Raw genomic sequence first — 20,461 nt, forward strand, 5'->3', positions numbered from 1 at the left:
CATCCCGTGTCACCCAGTGTGCCAGCTTGCTGGGACAGTGACACTTATCCAAGTTAACAAATTGTACAGAAATTCTGCATCTTGGGGAAGGGTGTAGGGAGATACTCCAGGAACAATGAGGCTCTGGGTCTGTGCCAGGTCCTGGTTTTCCCAGGGAATCACACAGGGTTTCTCCATGCTTTCTTCCCCAGCACGTATATTTTCCAAACTTCCTCCATGGCTTTTGATATTTTAAATTCCCATTTTTCTGAAAATAGAGAAAGAATTTTTTGTCTGATAATATGTATCAAGTAGCCAAATTGTTCATGTTCAGGATTTGAAATTCCTCAGTGTCTTGATCCTGATTTGAAAATAACTGTTTCATTTAAAAGAAAAGTTTCAGAGTAAGTGCTGCTGAACACACTTATTTTTGGTAACTTTTATATGGAATGTACTTTAGGCTTATGTCAGGTGACAATGGGAGTCCAAAATCCTGTCGGTCACTGCATTTGGCTTTAGATTTCTTTGCACTGACTTTACATTTAATTTTCTAGGTTTTCTTTTTTTATTTGTTTGGGGACTTTTACATTGTATGACAGTGGTTTTGGTTGTGATCTTAAAAAGCTAAGGAAGGGTAAGGTCTGAAACGGGTATGATACAGGTATCAAATGGTGTCTATACTGTGAGTTTGGGTTTGCCTGGAATGGCAGCACATGGAACCAGGATTACATGAATATCTACTGAAGTGTAAATGAGCAGATTGTTCACATGACACTCTGGACTCAGACTTGCTTGGGAATGCAAATCTCTTTTGTCTAAAAAAGAACATCCTGCTTTCAGGAAAATATTTAATTGAAACAGCTGATCTACAACAAAGAAAGACAAAATTTTTCAAAAGTGGTTTTGGAAAAAAAAAGGGAAAGAAAAGGATATCCTTTAATTTCTGGGATGTGAAGATTTCAGACGTGTGAGATTGAATGAGGGAAGTTGTAGCTGCTGTGCTGCTGGGTGTAATTAGTTTCCAGATTATATCACTTTTGATAATTAGATCTACATGAAACCTCCAGTCAAAGACTTCACAAGCATTTCTTGTATGTCAGCCTGGATATGTGCTAGTTGGAGTGATAGATCTACTGGATAGATCTGGGCTAGTAGATGCTTTGGGAAACACCTTCATCTTTCTTTTAAGCTGGCAGATGGTTTGAGTCCGGGCTGGACTGCCTGCTGCTGTTTTCAATGAAGGAGTGTTACCTTTTTGGATTAATGAAAGACTCTCAATCAAAGCTAAAATGGCAGGCCAGTGCAGTGAATCAATAAAATCTCTACTTTCAGCTGGAGTGTCGGATAGTAATTCTTCTCGTGTCACTGCCTGGTTAAACAGTCATACTCCCGCTAAAAGCCCTGTAAGACATAATAGATTCATGTGGCGTTAGTCTATTGTACTGCATTTACCCAGAAAAAGGGAGAGAGGTTACTGTTTCACTAAAACAAACCAGACACTGATGCATTGTGTATCAAAATGTATTCACCCATTTCGCTCTGCCTCATTAGAGCAGGGGGAGCTTGTTTTCTATATCGCTTGTGGAGCAGTGTGAAGACATCTGACATATTCATTGCAAATCCTAGTTTAATGATGACTTAGACATCAAATCCCAAATGATTTTATATACTGGCTGTCTGATTTGCCATTACAGCACATATTGTGCGCTTTCTATTTATTAAACGACAATAAAGATGTACAAACTGGATGTATTAGAACATTTTCCAAGAGGCTTTAGAATAAATCATTTGGCCCTGTGGAGCAATTACCCAACTGTATCATTTCTAATTGCAGGAAATTAACTTGCTGCATCTGATTTGATGTATTAAATTTTCTAGTGTATCATGTTTTAGTAGAAAATGTTTATGGGACAAAGAGTTTTCATTCAAAATGAATCTGAAAGTCCTTAAATGTTAATATCAAGGTTCAGGGCATGCAAGAAGGAATGGCTGCTTTAGGCCCTGCACCTCGAAGCTGGTGGCCCTGAACGAGCTCTATTCAGACGTAGGCAACTTTCCGAGCCCTTGGAGATTCCCCAATTGCATATATCAGCCATAGATACCCTTCCCCTATTCACTCCTAGAGACTGACCTTGTATCAGAGAACTGAATTAACAAAACATATGCAAGGATCTGAGTTAAAACTCTGCTTGGAGGCCCCTCATGTACATCACACTCTCCTGAGACAGCCAGAAGATAGATCCGAAGTTAGACCCAAAGGCAAAACAGTCAGTGCCTTAGAGGGAAAAAGTTCATGTTTCAAATTCTATCTGTCTTCCTTGTGAAAGAAAGCTGTTCAAGAGTGGAAGTTTTGCTTCCTACGACCCACATGATACTCACACATCTGCCATGTCTACTCACCTACCTACTTATCCAGCTACTTACTTATCTTCATGCATATTACAAATGGGAATCATTGATTATTTTGAAGAAAACCATTAAGGGAGTATTTTCATTCCTTATTTTGCAGAGAGTCAGATTACCCTTGCTAGTACACATAGCAGTGCAGTTTGCTAACATTGTAATTCAGAGGTGATGTGCAGGATTTTTATACTTAATGAGACTCACATACCATATTATCTCACCATCTGCGTGGATCTGGGAACTGTAGAAAGTTCCCATTAGTCATATTAACATCCATCATTCTTTCAGCTCACTGTGAGGATACAACCATGAAAATGTTTCTTTCACATTCTTCCTTTGAAAATCCACTGAACTTTTGCATCTTGGACAACTTAAAAATCTCTCTGCTGCTACATCAGGTATGACCCTGGCTAAACAAGGGCAGACTGCAAAATATCAAGGGTCCCCTCCTCCACCTCTCTGAAGCAAACCTCAGCAGATGTAGACAAGATTTTAATAGCTACAAAAAGAGAAACGCATGACAACCTCATTAAGGGAATATAATAGGCTGTCAGAATATCTCCAAGAGGACAATATATCAATGTCTAGTTTGTTGCAGCATTGCTAACTATGGTAGTTTGCCCCTCTCATAATCTTTCATTCATCCTCTATTGGTCTGATTTCCAATAATACTTCACCACCACATGCATCCACTCTCCTTTTCAGCTACCTCACAATTGCTGACATAATTCTTTAAGTACAGAAGAATTGGGACTGGTAAGTGACAGTAATAAAAAAGCAGTTAGTGGTCCACCCCACTGATAGCCCTGATACGGTACATTAGAAGGGTTTTCATTTTCTTTCCCTTTCTACCATCCTGAGGACCATTTTGTCCCATCCCAACATCTGCAGGAGGTCAAGGTCCAAAGGGCCCAGGGATTTTACACCATCTGCCACCAAAAAAAAAAATAAAAAGAGAAAAAAGAGGGAAAAGAAGGCCCTAAACATTGCTCTAAAGAGCTACTTAAAGTTATTTATCACTGTAATGGCAAACTAATCATTATTAATTGTACACGCCCATTGTCTTTCATGTATACCGCAAGGCAGAGACATTATTAAAATAGATTTAAGCCTCTGCAGTTGGAGTTCTTCACCCCTCCCCTTTCACCTTCCTGACCCTTTGGGAAAATGGAGTCCAGTGATTTTCTTTCTATTCTTTCACAGTGATCCTGTTCTGTTGGGGATCCAGCCTTCCTCTGAGCTAGGAATGCTCTGTAAGGGTTGTGAGGCATCTCACCCTAGTTTGTGCCAACTGCTGAAACTGCTTCTGAAGCTGGGCTGGAAACACACACACCAGAGACCCCATAACATTGCATCCTCCTGTATATTTAAAGATTTTTTTCCCCACCTGTCTAGGAAACATCATTCCTAGTCAAAAGGCAAGAAGACAGCAATGGACTTGGAGGCTTTTCTGTTCATGTGTCAGTAAACAGCACTTTTGGTGAACCTGGCTTTGTATATGTTAGGCAGCTGTGGTTACAATAATGTGTCTTGAATGAAATGTGCCAATTGGAGGAAATTGTCAACTCATTATTGTGGCTAACAACTGAGATATAAATGTTTCAGTCAGAGCAGGAGGCGATTTTGTAAACAAGGAGCATTCCTGAGGGGATTTTTTTGCTAAAATCCATATGAAGTAGACCTGAAATAATTGTAGTGACAATGTAGGGTACAGCTCTGCTGCAGCTGGAGTTGATGACAAACCTCCATCTGATTTCCACAGGGCCAGGATCATGCCCTTTGGCAAGCACACCTAGCACTGCTTTGTGGTCTGCAGGGTTGCTGACATGTGCCCAGCTATAACCCGGAGTTGAGCTCAGCCAATTTGAACTAGCTGGTCAGATGGCCCAGTGCCCACATGGATGCTGCATTTCCTCTGCTGGTCCAAACACACTTCCAGCAGCAGCCTCCCACTGCTTGCTGGCTGTGACAGCTCGGGGCACAGACCTGAACTCTGCTGCCCAGTCACCGCAGTGCCCAGACGCTGCCTGACCTACTTTCAGACTCCACAGGGCTGTTTTGGAGATGCCTCTTCTCTCGGCTTCCATTATATTGGTAAGCACATGTGCATGCCTCCCCAGATATCTACTCTGACACTGGTGTCCTTGTGCAGGCACAGGAGACTGGGGTGTGTTTGCATGGGAGGGTGAGAAGGAGAACAGGAGGAATGGGACCATGAAAACTTTAAGTCACCAAGAGACTAAAGTTGCCTCTGGGGAGAAGCCAAGAAGGGCCAGGCTGGAGGAAGGAGATGCGGCAGCCCTGAGCATAGAGAAGACAAACTGAGAGTTTAATGTTGTCTGCATGCTGTTTGACACAATGAAAGAGACATTAATCCTTATTTTCTGAAGGTTTATATTCTCCTGGGTCTCTCATACTGCTGAAAAACCTTGGTTCAAAACTGGGGCAAAGGGTGGAATGGGATTAGTCAGGGGCAGGGACTTCACCGTTGTCCTGGAAAATGGTAGAAGGACTTCTCAAAGCACAAACCAACAAAAAACTTGCTGAAGCCAGAGAGTAAGAGGGAACAAAAATGAAATTGAGGCCTGTAATCTCTTTGCAGTTCAACTGGCATAAAAAAATATTATAGAATTGTAGAATCACAGGATGGTTTGGATTGGAAGTGACCTTAAAGATAATCTAGTTTCCAAACCTCTGTCATGGACAGGGACACCTTCCACTAAACCAGGTTGCTGGCTGTTAGACCTGGCTTTGAACATTTCCAGGCATGGGGCAGCAACAGCTTCTCTAGGTAACCTGTGCAAGTGCTTCAGCAGAAAAATAATAAAAAATAAACTCCTGTTTGTTCTCTCAGAGCCCTTCTCCCTCTGGCCTTTCTTAAGGGAGCGACTGCATGTGTAATGATGCAGTAAAGAAGATAAAAGGTACCTGGTTTATGATGAAATAATGTACCTTTTATCATTATTTAAAACAAAAAAGGCTTGAATGAGCAACCCTAAATTTCCATTAAGAACAGGTTTTCAAATAAGGCAAGTAAAAAAAATTAATTTCTAGTTGCAAATCTCCTTGTATAACATTCATTCTAGTTGCAAATCTCCATGTATAACATAGTGCTTTGCATAAATACTGTTGTTTCAGAATTCATCCATAGCCTATGAAATATTTAAAGTAATCTTGGTCAGCAACCCAGTAACTGGTCATTAGTATTCTATGAGTTGCAGAACAACCCAAATAAAAATCAGGTAAATTCCAGATACTTTGTTTTTACTTGTCCAAGGCCAAAATAGATTATTTGCACATTGGAAAGTTTGAAGTTGGTACTTATCACAAAGTGAACCCTGTTCCAGTGTTTGAGCACACAGGTTCCTCCACCCAACCTGTGCTGCAGCTCAGGGAATGCACACACAGCACTGGGACTCTCAGGCACCCCTGCACTGAAGGGTCTGTTTTTCACTGCATCATAACTGGCAGATAACTTCAGCAGCAGATGCTGAAGCTCCTCAAAGGCAGGAGAAACGTCGCCAGGGACAGTGCACTATCACATATGGCATCTAAGTCTCTGCTAAGAGAGAGCTGGCAGAGGCACTGAATCTTGGCAGCTGGACAAGCAGATTGCGGGATGTGCCTTGGTGGAAGCATAGTGATTGAGGGATGTGACTGTGGAAAGTTGTCTCAGTGGTCTCACAGTTCCCAGAGAACAAGGCTGATCTCCCACAAAGCAGACATTACTGTCCCACTAAGCAACAGACATGCCAGGGAGTGACTTGGCAGAGATCAATGAATCTCTTTCTGTAAGAACTCAAACTGAGACCACAAGCTCTGATAAGGAGCACATGTGCCTTTTCTAGTGAAACAGCAATTTCAAGCAGTCTGCATCAGCAGAATCTGCCCTCTGAGGCAGGAGTGAAAGCACAATATTTCCAGTGGCATGCCTAAGGGAAGACAGGTTTGGGATTACAGCCATCATATTAACAAAAAATTTATGTCCTTCCCTCCACTGCCTTTTCCTTACCAGTGCAGATGACTCTGTTCTTCTCCTCACCTGCTGCACCCCCTTCCCTTTTAGTGACACACTTGCCCCAGAATATCCTGTCCATGTGATGAGATATTTCCAGGATGTGTACAAAGAAACTGAGGCTGTGGTATCATGTAACATACAATATTCTCATGCAGCAACTTGCTGTTGCCAAATGGTGAGGTTTCTGTAGCTCCTCTGCTCTCATGCCTGGTTTTCTCGTGTCTACTCCTGTTTGCCAGACCCTTCCCATAGCCAGTCTACATCGCTGAAATTATCAAAACCTCTTATTATCAAAAATTATCAAAACCAATATTCATTTGAATTTCTTTTCTGCCATTTTCATAGGCTAGTTCAGCTTCCACAGGGACCCTTTCAGTAACAAACTGGATGAGTAAGAAGGGACTTTTTGTACAGGGTTGAACAGTCATATTGACTTTCAAGCCTTCTAAAAACTTATTTTGAAACAAAATGAATGTAAAAAACTGACTTGTCAGATGCTGAGCAATTGTCATTCTTTGCTGAAGCCACTTTGTTCTGGTGCTGGTTCTGTGGGAGACGCTTCATGCAGTGAGTTTCCAGACCTTGGCACTGAGGGCAGGCAGTTGCATGCACACCATTTACAGAGAATCACAAAATGAAAAGCATCACCAGACCTGACTTTTCCTTTATAGAGGCATACACACACCTGGATACACAATGACTTGGTGAATGGCTCATAACAGGTGCTCTGAAATAAAATGGAGATGAGTGTTTTCAGCTCAGGCACCTGGCAAAAATAATGTGTGTGATGTGGGAAATGAACAGTAGCCCTCAAATCATGTGCAGTAGAGGTGGCTGTGAGTTCATCATTTGTTTTCATCCACAAAAGGACCAAGAGCTACATCTGGGCAGAGTGAAAAAAAATTGTGATGAAAAGCTTGACATCTAGCCAGTTGAAAAAATCTGGTTTAACTTTTCAGGACAGGATTTATCTCTACCATGTGAATGTATACGGGCAAATACAGTGGTTCTCTTTCTGTAGTATGAACATGAAAATAGCAGAAAATGACTGCTTGTTTTGTACTTGTTTTTCCCCACCTAAATTACAACCTATCTTCTCTCCTTTTGGGCAGTTTGGTGCCCGTGAATTCCTTCATGTGCACTTCTAGTTCAAAGGAAGACAAAGTCGGTGCAGCCATAAGCAGGCACATGTGTCTGGGATGGGACTGTACCTTGTTGTTCCTGGAGGGCTCAAGCAGGTGGTTCCTTACAGAATAGCCTGAGGAGGCTGCTGTGACCAAGGTAGGGCTCTCTGCATTGTGCTGTGGCTCTCTCCAATGAAGAGCTTCAAAAAGCCACAGATGTGGCTTACAGCCCTATCCTGCCCCATATTGCTTGCCTCATTTATTTAAGACAAAGCACAAACCCTTATTTTTTAGATATGACAAAATGTTGTATTTTAAAAAAATATTTCATTCTATTTGATCTGTCATTTTAAAGATGAAACTGAATTTTTCCAGTTCAGGAGCATTTTGTTCTTCTTTAAAGCTCAGTATTACACTAAAACTATTTGAGAAGACACACCAAAGAGAGAACTGCAGACCTTGAGAGTAGATTCTTTGTGTGAAAATATTGATTTTTACCTGACACACCTGCAGTGAGCGAACAAAATTGTTCCACTTGTATAAATGTAATTCCTATTGAAATCAGTCTTCTGGACTGAACTGAACAATTACAAAATATGAAACTAAATGACTTCCATTAATTTTGATGGTTTTGCTGGTCAGCTTAGTTACTTTGTTTTTTGCAACTATCACTCTTCTATCAGGCCTCCCTTATTTGACATGGCATGAAGGGTGTTAAATATTTTCAACTTAAAGACTGTCAGTATTAGAAGAGATTTTGTTTAATATGAGCATTTATTGCTCTTCACTAAAGATATAGGATAATAAAGAAACCTATTTTCTTCAGATACTAATTACACAGGTGCATAATTAAACACCTTAAATAATGAAATAGATGCTCTGTTAAAGGCTAAAAATATGTGGCCATAAATTAGTCATTTAGACTATATTAATAAATAAATCCTGGATGTCAGCTTACAAAGATTTCCTTTCTGTAATTTGACCACTGGTACGCTCATGGCAAGCACATCAGACTCCCCATCCAGACACTGCTCAGTTGCATTTCTTTGTGTTCCTGGATCACTGCGCCTCACAGAGCTGCAGGGCTTTGTGTACATTTTGAGTCTGATGTGATTCTTGTACGGACAATGGTTTTGTGCAGCGGGCTAGGGTGGCTGTGTCTGTGGAGGATGCATATGAGGCTGTGCAGCAAACCCTTCTGAGTGCTGACCTGCCTAGTGTCAGTGAGGCTGGGGTTTCATCCCCAAAGCTGTCTGGGAAATCTCTGGGCTTGTCTGCCACAGATGCATTGCATTCTTGGGTGGTTAATTCCCTTAGCTTCTTCATTCACCTTTGCAGAGTGAAGATTATGTGTAGATAAACTATCCAAATGAATTGCTCTGTGGACTCAATAAATGATACTCATACAGCACCAGGAAGAGTTCATGCTCCAAAGAAATGCTAGTGGTTATTCTTAGTTAGACTTCCCATGATCCCACATCTTTGGGATCTTTACCTTTACTGCTGTATTCTCTTCAACAAAGAACTGAAATTCTCATTTTAAGCAAATTCAACGCAGCAGTAAAGGCTCAAGGACATTGTGGTCCTGCAACCTCTGTGAAAACAGGCAGGTAAGTAGAGGAAAGACAAGCAGATTAGTGCTGCCACCAAAGGAAAATCTGCAGTGAGAGCAGAGCCAAGCAGCAGGCGCTAGAGAATCCCCTTAGAAAAGAGAGCATGGCCACTGGAAAAGCTGTGGACAAGGATCACAGTTTACAAAACAAAGAAGTCACTCAAACTGTAAGCACCCTTGCACGAGAAGGTACTTGTTTAATTTGGTTAACTGAAATGATAGGGAAAGGGCAGATTGTTTTTGGAAGAAAAAACCCACCCCACTTCTCCACTGGCCTTTTGCCCTTTTCTAAAGCCTTGCTCAAATTGATTCTTTGTGATGGTTCTGAAATATTTAGTTACTGCCTATCCTTATTTTTCACATTTTTTTCTTGTGCATTTCTGGACTGTGGCCAGAATGGAAACAGATTGCTGAATACAGCAGAAAAAGCTGTTCTCAAGGTACTCCCATGCCATCTGAAAGCTAGAAGTGCCGTAAATCTTGAGCTAACCTGCACTTGAAACCTTGAAACTTGCTGACAGTGCACTTCATCTGTGCTGCCAGGTATAACCACTGATTGTTCTTGTATTAGCAGGTCTCATCTTACCAGGGCTGGCCTGCAGGTATTAAGGTAATACTGCTGTTCTGTGTGGTACCAGACAGCTGTAACATCATTCAGTGCTGCTACTTTGCAATGCTCACTCCTAGCGTCAGCCAGGCTCTCAGCTGCATTGCCTGTGCTCTGCTCTTTTCTCTGTCCATTTTATCCTCTGCTGGCTTACAGCTGAAATGGCACTTGCCTACAGGCTCCTATAAAATCCACTTTGAGAACAGGAGATGAACTTTTTCTCCTACTTCTCTGTATCCCATCTCAGAGCAAATAGGTGCAGAAGAGCAGAGCTGCTCTGCATGTGAAACCAGGGCAGGACTATGCCTGTGTTCAGGACATGCTTAGAAGAGGTCTTATTAACCCCTAGAGAGGCATGGAAGTTCCTGTGATGATACTCTGCATTGCAAACTAGTGTCCTGGAGACTGGTCTTTGCTTCTGTTGTCCAGCAGGATCAGATGAGCTAAGGTGGAAAGAATTGCTCTGTTTTTGATGCCTGTCCCCTCAAACTCTCCTCATCTTCCCAGTGCTAGCAATGTGTCATGGTTGTAATTGCATTACAGTACTTGGTGTATCTTTTCATTGCCTTTTCATCAGTGTTATGAAACTTCCAATCAATACTGCCTAAAGTCTTCTTTTTCTTCTTCTTGTTTGGTACAGCTTTGTCTTACTTTGATTTAAACATTCAAGATACGGGCTGTGCCTTTGCTAGGTTATCCATCCTCAGAATAACATATCCCTGATGACTCTCAGGATCTCAAGAAACTTCTGTTAAGAGAGACAAGGAACAATGTCTTTATTAAAATTTCAGTATTTCTAGCCAGCTTTTAAGATCATGTAAATAAAAATACCTTAGATAAGTCTCAGAAAGTGCCAGTTTCATCATACCCCAAATGGGCATATTTTCCATGATTGACTTTTTTTTTTTAGCAAGCTCAACCAACTCTAGTAAAGGGAAATGATGAATGTTTTTGCATCTATTTACTGAAAGACAGTGAATTACTACTGAGTGCAAATGGATTCCAAACGTTTGCTATGAAAAGTTCTTAGCAAGTTCCAAGAAAGTTCTTTTGTTCTGGATTTTATTCTCCAGGACAGTCAGCCTCATAAGGGATAGTTTTTACTTGCACAGATAAGCCTATATTCACATGAGAACTCCATTACTTTCCTGGAAAACAGCGTAGGGAAGTAAGTCCTGCCACTTCTGCTGAGCACTCAGCAGATTTGTAAATGGCAATAAACATAAGTAAGGTATGCATCACTCAGGTCTGTATCATCATTCAGAATGCCACTTACCCATGTGAGTGTCAGCAGATCTCAGAGCAGAATGCGAAAACATGCCACAGAAAACTGTAAAGAGATCTTTTTCCTCTTTGATTGTGAAGGATGCGCAAACCACTTTGATGGTTGGCAGAGACAGAGAGAGAAGAAAGAGATGTTCAGACACTTTGAGAAAGCCACTCATGAAGAGTTTGGGTTTAGTTATTCTGTCTTAGGTCGATTGGTATTTGTACCTTTGCTGAGCCCAGTGTACCTTCCTTATGGCTACAGGTTCTTTGTAGGCTGACCAAGCATTTGATAATGTCATATTCTATCATCTCTGCAACTCTAATTCTGAAGATTAATGCCCTGCTGATAAAGCACCCTGCACATGAACACTTTCTGTCCCAAGTAATCATCTATCTAGAGAAGCACACAAAGGATAGGTTTGGGTCACTTTATTTTTCCCTGATGTGAGGAATAAGAGGATAACTGGCTTTCAAAGGTAAGAAAGGAAGTCTGTGTCCGAGCCAGGATCTGGTTTTGTGTTCCTTGAATCCCAAACTGCAGTTTTAAGTACCCCTTCTTCTTGAGTAAATGGAAACATTTATGAATTAGTCCTGCTGGTGAGGTTATATATGATGGGACACAGGCCAGTGAGTGAGTGAGTGGGGATTTATAAGGAAGGGAACAAACATAAACTATACATATGACTGAATAATCTTTATCCATAAATCAAAATTGTGCTCTTCCTGCCAAGGAAAGATGTATGCCTGGTTTTTTTCTTCACAGTCTTCTAGGAAATACGGTTTGAAAGTTTGCTTCTCATCTTTAAGGTATATGTGTTAATATCGACAATCTAATCCTGTATCCTTCGGGGTGAAATCATGTTGGGAGAATTATATGAACTCAGGTGAAACCTCAAGCTCATGAGAGTAAAATTTGTTATCCCTGTTGCCTCTCCCTGAACTTTGAGAGAAAAAGGGTTCCAAAGGAGGGAGAACACAGTGGAGATGTTCTCAGTACAGAATTTTTAGAGGCTGGATGCAAAAAGAAAAAAAGGAAAAGATATCACTCGTGCCAAACATACTGCAAGTTTTCATGTGATTTCTACAAATGGGTTGCATTAGAAGACTCAGCCATTTAAATTATGCAAAATCAATATGCTGTGGATATGAACATTTCTCAAGGACAATTTCATTTCCATAGAGGAGGTTGATGGTAGCTGGGAAGTGCATGTTGAGGGTTGGAATTAACCCAGAAGAGCCTCTTACCTATGAAGAGCACTGAAGTCCAGTGGGTGAAAGATTTACATAGGGCTAATCTAGGAGAACTAGAGGTTTACCTCCATATCCATGAATTTTCACATAGCCTTTTTTGTTTCTTTTTTTTTTTAACAAAATACCATCAAATTAATCTGAGGAGTCTCACAAAGATTTAATTATCTTCATATTTCATGGCCAATATGGTGTCAAGTGCTGTAATGCATTCCATGTGGTAAGGTCATCCTGATTTGGTGGTTGTGTTTCAAAGCTGCAAGGTATTCAGAGGAGCTGAATTCTCACAGGCATGGCATGACTGGAAATCAGGGCTGGCTCACCCTCTGTTGTAAATGTGTGTGACTGTCCCTTATTGCTCACAGGGCAATACAAGTTCTTACCAACAACAAGGCTGGAATACATGGTGCATGCTCACGGTTTGCATTTCCACCCGGTGGAAAAACACATTTTTGAATCTCAAAATCAAACCAATCTGCATTTTAACACATCAGTATCCTCTTATTTGTACAAAGCATTTTTTCTTTCTCCTGGAAAAAAGCCCACCCAAAACCCACCCCAACAATCCTTGCTTGAAAATATCTTAAGTAACATTGGATTTACTTACTGAAGTGTTAAGTAGGAGCATAGAGATTTATTTAAATTTCATTCATTGTCATTTTTTTAAGGAAAATGAGCATCACAGAAAACATAACATTGGAGAGTATGAGGTTCTGGCAGTTTGGCATCTCTTTCATACTCTTATGGAAAGTAACTATCATGCCAAACATTTTCTGAGCCACTTCTAAAGCAGAAACAAAACCTGATATTGGATGGGGATAGTAAAGCTGAGTTATGATGGAAAGGAATTTGGTAGATTCATAAGTTTGAGTATTGTTTGAATAAAGGAACCTGGAATGTCAGGAATTTGGTAGGAAGTAGCAAAGAAAATGACAATGTTCTTGATCATCTCACCACACCCAATAACAGTGTTTTTCAAGGAAAATGAGGAGCCATCATATGCAAGTAAATCTTTGATCTCAGAGAATAATTGCCAGCTTTGTGAAAATGGGGGTGACAGCATTCTGCATGACGATGTTGCTGCTCCACATTCCCTTACTGCTGTGTATATTTTTATGGCTTCTTCATGAAAGTGAAATTGATGGGGGAAATCAGCCTTGTCCCACAAAAACTGCTATGTTAAACTATGACTCTGCTAGTCAGTGGATGGACTTTTCCTTCCATTTTAAGTAAATCCTATGAGGTTGCCCCTTAACATGAAATATATTTTTTGTTTATGTAAGTTTGTCACTGTTTAGAACAGCAGTCCTGTGAGTAGCTTACAGAAGCATCACAACACTTTCAAATCAGAATCCCAGGAAGAAATTTCCAACTCAAGTCAGCAGTGCAGTTATATCCACAGTCCTTTTTGGTCATTGTCTAGTTCCACCATGGTGTTCTTAGTGCTGGGAGGGTCTGCTAAACAAACAAAATGTGCTCACAGAAATTCCTTCCTATTTGTATCCCTGTTGGTAGATTTCTAGCCTATATCATGAACAAATGGTGAGAAAATAATCAGTGATTTTTGGCCTCTTCCCTAATTCTATCTAGTGTAATTGCAGGAGTTCGTACTATTGGTACTATTTGGACAAGTTCTTTTAAAAATCAGCCAGTTCCTGTCTTCTGTGATATTTTTGACAGTTGCCTTATGATATGCAGTGGCTGTCTTAGTTATGGTGGACGATTAATTCACAATTTATATTTCCCTATATCCTTTGCTGTTTTATATTTTTATATGGTCATTTCTTATTAATTTCCTCTCAGAATTAAACTTCCCTCACAATTTTTACTGGCTTTATACAGCTTTTTCTCTACTTTAAACAGTCTTCGTGATATAGCAAAGCAATGACAAAGCTGTACAAGACTCCTGTGAGACCTCATCTGGAGTACCCTGTGTAACTTCTGAGTGGGAACTGACAAACCTGTGCACAAGTGGTTGGGGAAAGGGAGGAGATTATCATATAAGAGAAAAATAGAAAAAAAAATAGAAAATCCTGGCTTGTTTTCCCTCAAAAACTGAATACTGAGGAAGGACATAACTGCTCTATGTGGAGCAGGGGGTTAAACACCAGCAATGAAAAAATTATTTCTTATGCAAAGATTGAGGTTGGCACAAGAACCACATGGGGATAGACTTGCTGTGGATGTATAAAGCCTTGGAGCTATGAGAATGTTCCTAATGGTTGACACAGTGAGGTTCTGCAGTGGTGTTTCCATCAGAGGGCGAAGGGCTAACTGCTTCCAGGATGGTTATGAAGGAATAAAGCACAATGCCTGAGGTGGTAAAGGACCAAAGTCAGTGAATTCACAGATTAGTTCCAGTTTCTCTGTCTGGGAGTCCCAGGTCCAGACTGTAGGTTTAGATTTCTAGAAGAGTCTTAAGTGTTTTGTATCCCATTTTACTCCACAGAGAACGGAGAACAATCCAGCTCTGCCAAATGTAAATATGAGTATTTTATCAGTCTTCACTTACTGTAATGAAGAGACACCTACTTTTAGACACCTCAATTTAGATGTTAGCACTGGAATCTCACTGTACTCTGAATTAATTGATTGCATAGCCCATGGGGGTTTGACTCAGATGGCTCAGAGATGTGTCTTGTCCCATCGGAGAGGCCAGAGGGAAATCTGAAGACGCGGGCAGATATGGCATAAGACCTGTTCTCTTCTGAAGGAGCAGCTGGGTTTCAGCAGACATGAGGGTAACTTAGAAAGCACAAACTGCCTATATTTTGATAACTGGATTGGGTCTCAGACAGAGGGAGCATCCAACGTGAGAGTGAATCCAAAGTCATAACCTTGATAACTTTCTCTCCTTTCCTTTCCTTATCCCTTCTTGTCTTTGATTTTCTGTTGTATTCGCTTAATTTGGTTACATTTGCAGTTACATACTTCAGAACAGACTGCAGAATCTTGAAAAGCAAAAAGAATTATGCATATTTAAACTGAAAAGAAATAAATGAAGATTGGACCTTTCCTTCCCAAGTAAAGGCTTCACTGTGCAGTGGGCATGTGGATTCCCTCAGTTTAGCCCCAAACCTTCTGCTGATTTTTCACTAATGTTTTCAGCACGGTAAACTGAGCATTTTAACATTTACTACCAGGTTTCTCAATGACACCAGTGAGTTTCTTCTTAGCCAGCAGAAGTCTTTTCATAATGTAGGGCAAGAAAGAACTTTAAGGAAGGGCAAACAGCACCAAAAGGTAAAGCAATGGTTCCCTGCAGGATCCTGGTTGCCAACCATTATTAATATGCTCATTTTTGGATTTGTCTTTGGGGCTTTCCTTGCACTGTGACATTAAAAGTCTTGGCAGATGTTAAAAGTAAACAAAATCTGCAGTGGTTTTTGCCTCTCTGAATGGAAGGTAGGTGTGACTGATCACTGCCTTGCAACCACTTGATAAGAACAATCGGTGTTACTAAGGCACGTGGCAGGAAAGAAATCCAAGCCAGACTGTTGTGAGGGCTTCTTGAGGGAGCGAGAAGAGAAGGAGAATAAAACAGAAGATTTAAGAGGAGACAAGAGATTATGCAAATATGAGCTGTGAATAACATCCTGGCAGTACAGCCCCTCCAGAGATAACTTGCCACCTGCATTTCTCTAACAGGCACCTCCAAGTCAGTGAGAAAAACAGAGTAGCTTTTGAACAAAAAGAGAAGGGCTAGAAATCAAAATCAGACTAAGCACTCTTTAATTCTAGCCACGTTAAACTCTAAATGCTGCCAAAAAGCCAGCAATAAAATTTAATTCTTTCTGAGGACATGACGATCAGTCATCCGACCAAAAATCAAAGTCTCCTGGGAGTGTTTCTTCCATTGCAGGGCTTGAGTAGACTTGACCCTCTCAGCATTTCATATTCCATAATTGAACTCAATGTCCCTCACACTTTTAACATCTACCTAGATTAAAAAAGAGCATTAATCAGTCTTGCCTTGAAACAGCTCTGAAGAGGGAAGTAGGACATATGTCTGTGTCACAAACAACAACAAACTCTCCAGTAATTGCTACAATATATATGATCTACCACCACCTCAATAGTTTCACAAAATTGAGCACCAAGCTTTTGTGGCTTATCTGTGGAGAAGTAAAAAAAAAAAAAATTAAAAAAAAATTAACAGGCGCTTTTTAACTGGGTGCTTTGTTATGATTTATACATTTCTTTTTTGAATAGCCGGGGTTTATCTCTTTCAGCTGCAGGAACTTAGAGTAAATGATAAACGAAAACATCAAGCCAGAGCCTGCGCTAATGTCTGACACAAACATGTCATTTGATATTTAAGTATTTATTTATTCATTTATGTTTTTGTAGTCTCTTTTTAGGCGCAGAACCTTTGTATTTATTGTAATAATGGTGACAAAATGTGGGAATGGGGCGGGGGTGCGGGGGGAAAGAATGAACGTAAACGCAAGGGAAAAAAAGAAAGCAGCGGTTCCAGAGCCGGAGTACCGGTCCCCGCGTGGGGTGGGGCCGTCGCTCCCCCTCTTTGCTTTTGGTTTCAGCGAGGAAAACCCATCTGGGCAGCGGGCTGCACCCGAGGGGAGCAAGGCCGAGAGAGCCTTTGGGCTCGGGCCCCGAGGGGAGGCTGCGGCAGCGGGGCAGCCCCAGGGCCCTGCGGCAGCGGGGGCGGCCCAAGGGGCGAGGCCGTGTCCCACGGCCCCGGCGGGGCCCGGGCCCCACCGCGGGGTGGTCCTGCCACCAGCACGGCTACAAATTGCCGTGGCTGCGGGCCCGGGAGAGGGACAGCGCGGGGCCCGGGGAGGGTCCCTCCTGCCCGGACGGGCTGCGCGGAAGCCACGGGGCCAGGGGAGCAGCGGAGCGAGCAGGGGACAAAGGGGGAGGCTGGGGCTGGCTGCCGGAGAGCAGTGCCCGGCTGAAATCCTTCACAGCTCCGCCACACAAAACCTCCTAAATCTTCATCAGAAAGTCATTAGAAATCTGTTGGCGGGGCCGGGCGCAGATTGCCGGGGGAAGGGAGTGCAAAGCCCCTCCGGGCTCCACAATACCTGAAATGAACTGGAAGGGATGGGGTGGGGCTGGGAAGCAGATTTCCTGCCATAACTAAAGACCCCTTTCAGCCTGCTCTGCAACAGTTTTACGATGTGTTAGAATTTACATTCACGTGTTGTTAACCATTCTTTGGTGCAATGAAACGTTTTATCTGTCTGACCTCAACCTTTGCCATATGCTGGTGCAAACTGTTCAACTTAAGCCTGGACGAGTTTAAGAAAAGGAGGAGAAAAAAAAATAAAAAAGAGGGGGAGAAAAAGGAGGGTCCAAAAAGCACATTGCTGGGTAGCCTCTGTTGTTGCTTGTGATAGCTGCCTTCCTCTCCGTTTTCCATGGAAACGTTTTGAAAGCCAATTCCAAAAAAGAAAAAAAAAAAAGAAAAAAAGAAAAAGATCCATGCCAAATAATGAATAGGGTTTCAGAACATGCCAGCTCTTCACTAATTGTCCACTTTACTTATGCTACTTCATGTTGGGCGATTCTTTTTATATTTTGGAGAGATGGCAATGAAACTTCTTGCTGGGTTAAGGAGAGGTGAATGGAATACATTTGACAATGATCAGGAAGAGTTTTGTAAGGTTTTTATTTATTTTATTCTAATTTCCTGATTTCTTTCTCAGCCCAGTTGAAAGAATAAGAGATATAGACTGTGGAAGGAGAGTGATAGTTGTGTGAGATAGCCTGGTAATTCTGTAATGAAGGATCCCGTTTTATGCTTTTAAAGATATGCCTGTTTAACTTGTGAATTCAACCTCATTTTTCTCAGAGACTGGCATTGTGGCAATGCCTTAGGCTTGCTATTCTTTCTTTCTGAAACTGTGGTTATGGATTTGTCTCTACATCCTGCCTGCAGTATTTAGATGTAGTTAGGTATCTCTCACCTTATGTTTTGGGTGTACTAAACAACTCAGGGTGCACTTCCTAATACTGTTGTGATGGATTTTCATGGTAATTTCTGTTCTGAAACATCAGATTTCCTTCATCTCACAGATGCCTCTGGAATCTAGCAGGAATGGTCTTGGATAGGTCCCTCAGGAGGATGTCCACAAAGATGTTGTAATGTTGTCACGTTCAGCAGCAGGGGGACTTCGGGATCAGAAAACCTTGAGTTCAGTCATTTAGCTGTGAAGGTTTGTTTGCACACATATGGAGTTGTTTATGACAAAGCTTTGAATGCTTGAGGATACTAGGTTATTTGGGAGTTAGGCAAGTCCTTAGTGACTCAACTGGTAGCACTTGTGTTTCTGGAAGGCCTCCATTGTCTTGTGAGCCTCCCTCTGTAAAGCTGTGCTGACCCTGGGGGGCATCCAGGTGAGAGAGCTCTTGTGGTTAGATAAGGCTCATATACTCACCATCATAATGAATCCCCAAATTCATTAAATTCAACCTAATTAGATATACTAGCATTGATAGAGCCCATCAGTTATCCCTGTCCTGGCCCAATCATTGCTGCAGTCTCTTGTAGTATGTATTTTTGCATTTCTTGGTATGAGGCATGATTCTCTGGGAAATAAAAATCATTGTTGTTTTCTGTGAAACCCTGTCACATTTTTATAAGTAATTTCCATTCTGTTATGGTCTATTACACATGATATTTTGAAAGAGTGAGAAAGAGTTAAGCAAAATGAAGACCATTATCAATATTTCATTTGTCACAGCTGAAAAACTACATTTATAGGTCAGTCCTTTTCAATCCGTTCATTGATTTCAGTACTCAAAGCCCTTCAGGGAGTGTCTAAAATCCACTGATGTTTCAGAGTGCTAAGTTTTGTGTTTGGATGTCTGATAAAACTGAAAGATGTGTCAAAACCATGTAACAAGCTCTGGATCTGATTTACCACTGTACACTTTCAGTCTCTACTGGTGTTAACTCCAGTGATTTCATTGGAGTGGAGCTGGTATTGATTTAATTCTTGTGTTGACATGACCCTCCAGAGACACACTTCCCTGCTCTTATTCCCACCGACTTCAGTTCAGAATATAATCAGGATCATAATTAGAAATGATGACCTGATTCAGTCAGGCATAAAAATACAAGTCAGTCTTCAAGTTTCTCAGTAATGCTACTGACTGCAGTGGCACTACTTCCTTACTTGAAGTCAAGTGTGTACTTACATCTCTTGCAGATGGTAACCTATGTATTTAGGTTCTCTCTTGAATTCTCTGAAAGTGGAGGCCTTTTTACTGGCTTTTGACAAGCTTTGGAACAAGTCTATAAATAGAAGAAACTTGGTAAGAGGAGGGAGCAAAAAAGAGACTTGGGAGCAAAACTGCGGTTTGCTCCTCAATCCCCATCTATGCAATTCCATTTGCTTCAATTAACTTTAATGTTTGCAATTGGAATGCTTGAAATTTGATCAAAGTCCCTTTCAGAACATATTCATGGTATTGTCTACAAACTTATTATGCTAAGAAAGCAAAGTAGGATAATGCATTTCTTCCTGCAGATTGTGCTGTCTATTCGAGGTGCCATTTAAATATCTGGTGCCTCAAGAACCATACCCAGCAGGATTCAAATGCCTTTGTTTATCTGTATTTTTCAGTCAAAAACTTGCCAAACTGCAGTTGCAGGCTTCTGGGGAGAGAACTTGGCTTGGAATTAAATACTCTGGAAATTGACTGGATCCAAAAATAAACAAAATCATAATTGAGGTGGAAACACCTAATTACAACCATTGTCCAAAAATTCAATGTAAAAATAAGGAAAATATTACTCATCATATGAAAAGGTGAATTTTTCTAGTTCCATTAGGAGATTTTAAAATCGGCCAAAATATCAAAAGCTAAATGATCTAAGTATCCATGATGAATATTTATATTCAAATGAAGGCGAGGACGACTGAGGCAATGAAATTTAGGAATGCATGTATTGTAATTTGATTTGAACAGTCAACATTGGTAAAAAGCCTAACTGTTTACTAGAAGATTACTTTCTGATTCAGCATTACCACACAGATCTACATCTGTTACTCTTCATTTGAATACTAAAATTACCTCTAATCTAATTAAAAATAGAAAGCAAGAAGGAGCTTGCTGTTCTTTAAAAGTCTTCAAACTTGTAAAAGCTAAAAGTTATTCAACAATTTTAAGGAATTTATTTGATTTATTAATCAGGGGCTAAATTCTAGCTGGTTAGCTTCAGCTGGAGAGGT

At 41.0% G+C, this 20,461-nt stretch overlaps 1 protein-coding gene across 4 annotated transcripts in view; it reads left to right on the forward strand.

Moving 5' to 3' along the window:
* OLFM4 (olfactomedin 4) overlaps positions 1-20,461 on the forward strand; it is a 109,277-nt gene that overhangs the window by 40,145 nt on the left and 48,671 nt on the right. The window contains exon 1 of one of the 4 annotated variants that reach the window (XM_026793643.2): positions 4,347-4,476. The exons of the other annotated variants lie outside the window; for them this stretch is intronic. Within the exon in view, the coding sequence (XP_026649444.2) occupies positions 4,447-4,476 (30 nt within the window). The 5' untranslated portion in view covers positions 4,347-4,446. Of the gene's footprint in view, positions 1-4,346; positions 4,477-20,461 lie in introns of those variants that run through there. 4 annotated transcript variants of the gene reach the window in all.

Source organism: Zonotrichia albicollis, chromosome 2 (genome assembly GCF_047830755.1).
Source record: "Zonotrichia albicollis isolate bZonAlb1 chromosome 2, bZonAlb1.hap1, whole genome shotgun sequence".
In the NCBI taxonomy this organism is placed as follows: Eukaryota; Metazoa; Chordata; class Aves; order Passeriformes; family Passerellidae; genus Zonotrichia; species Zonotrichia albicollis.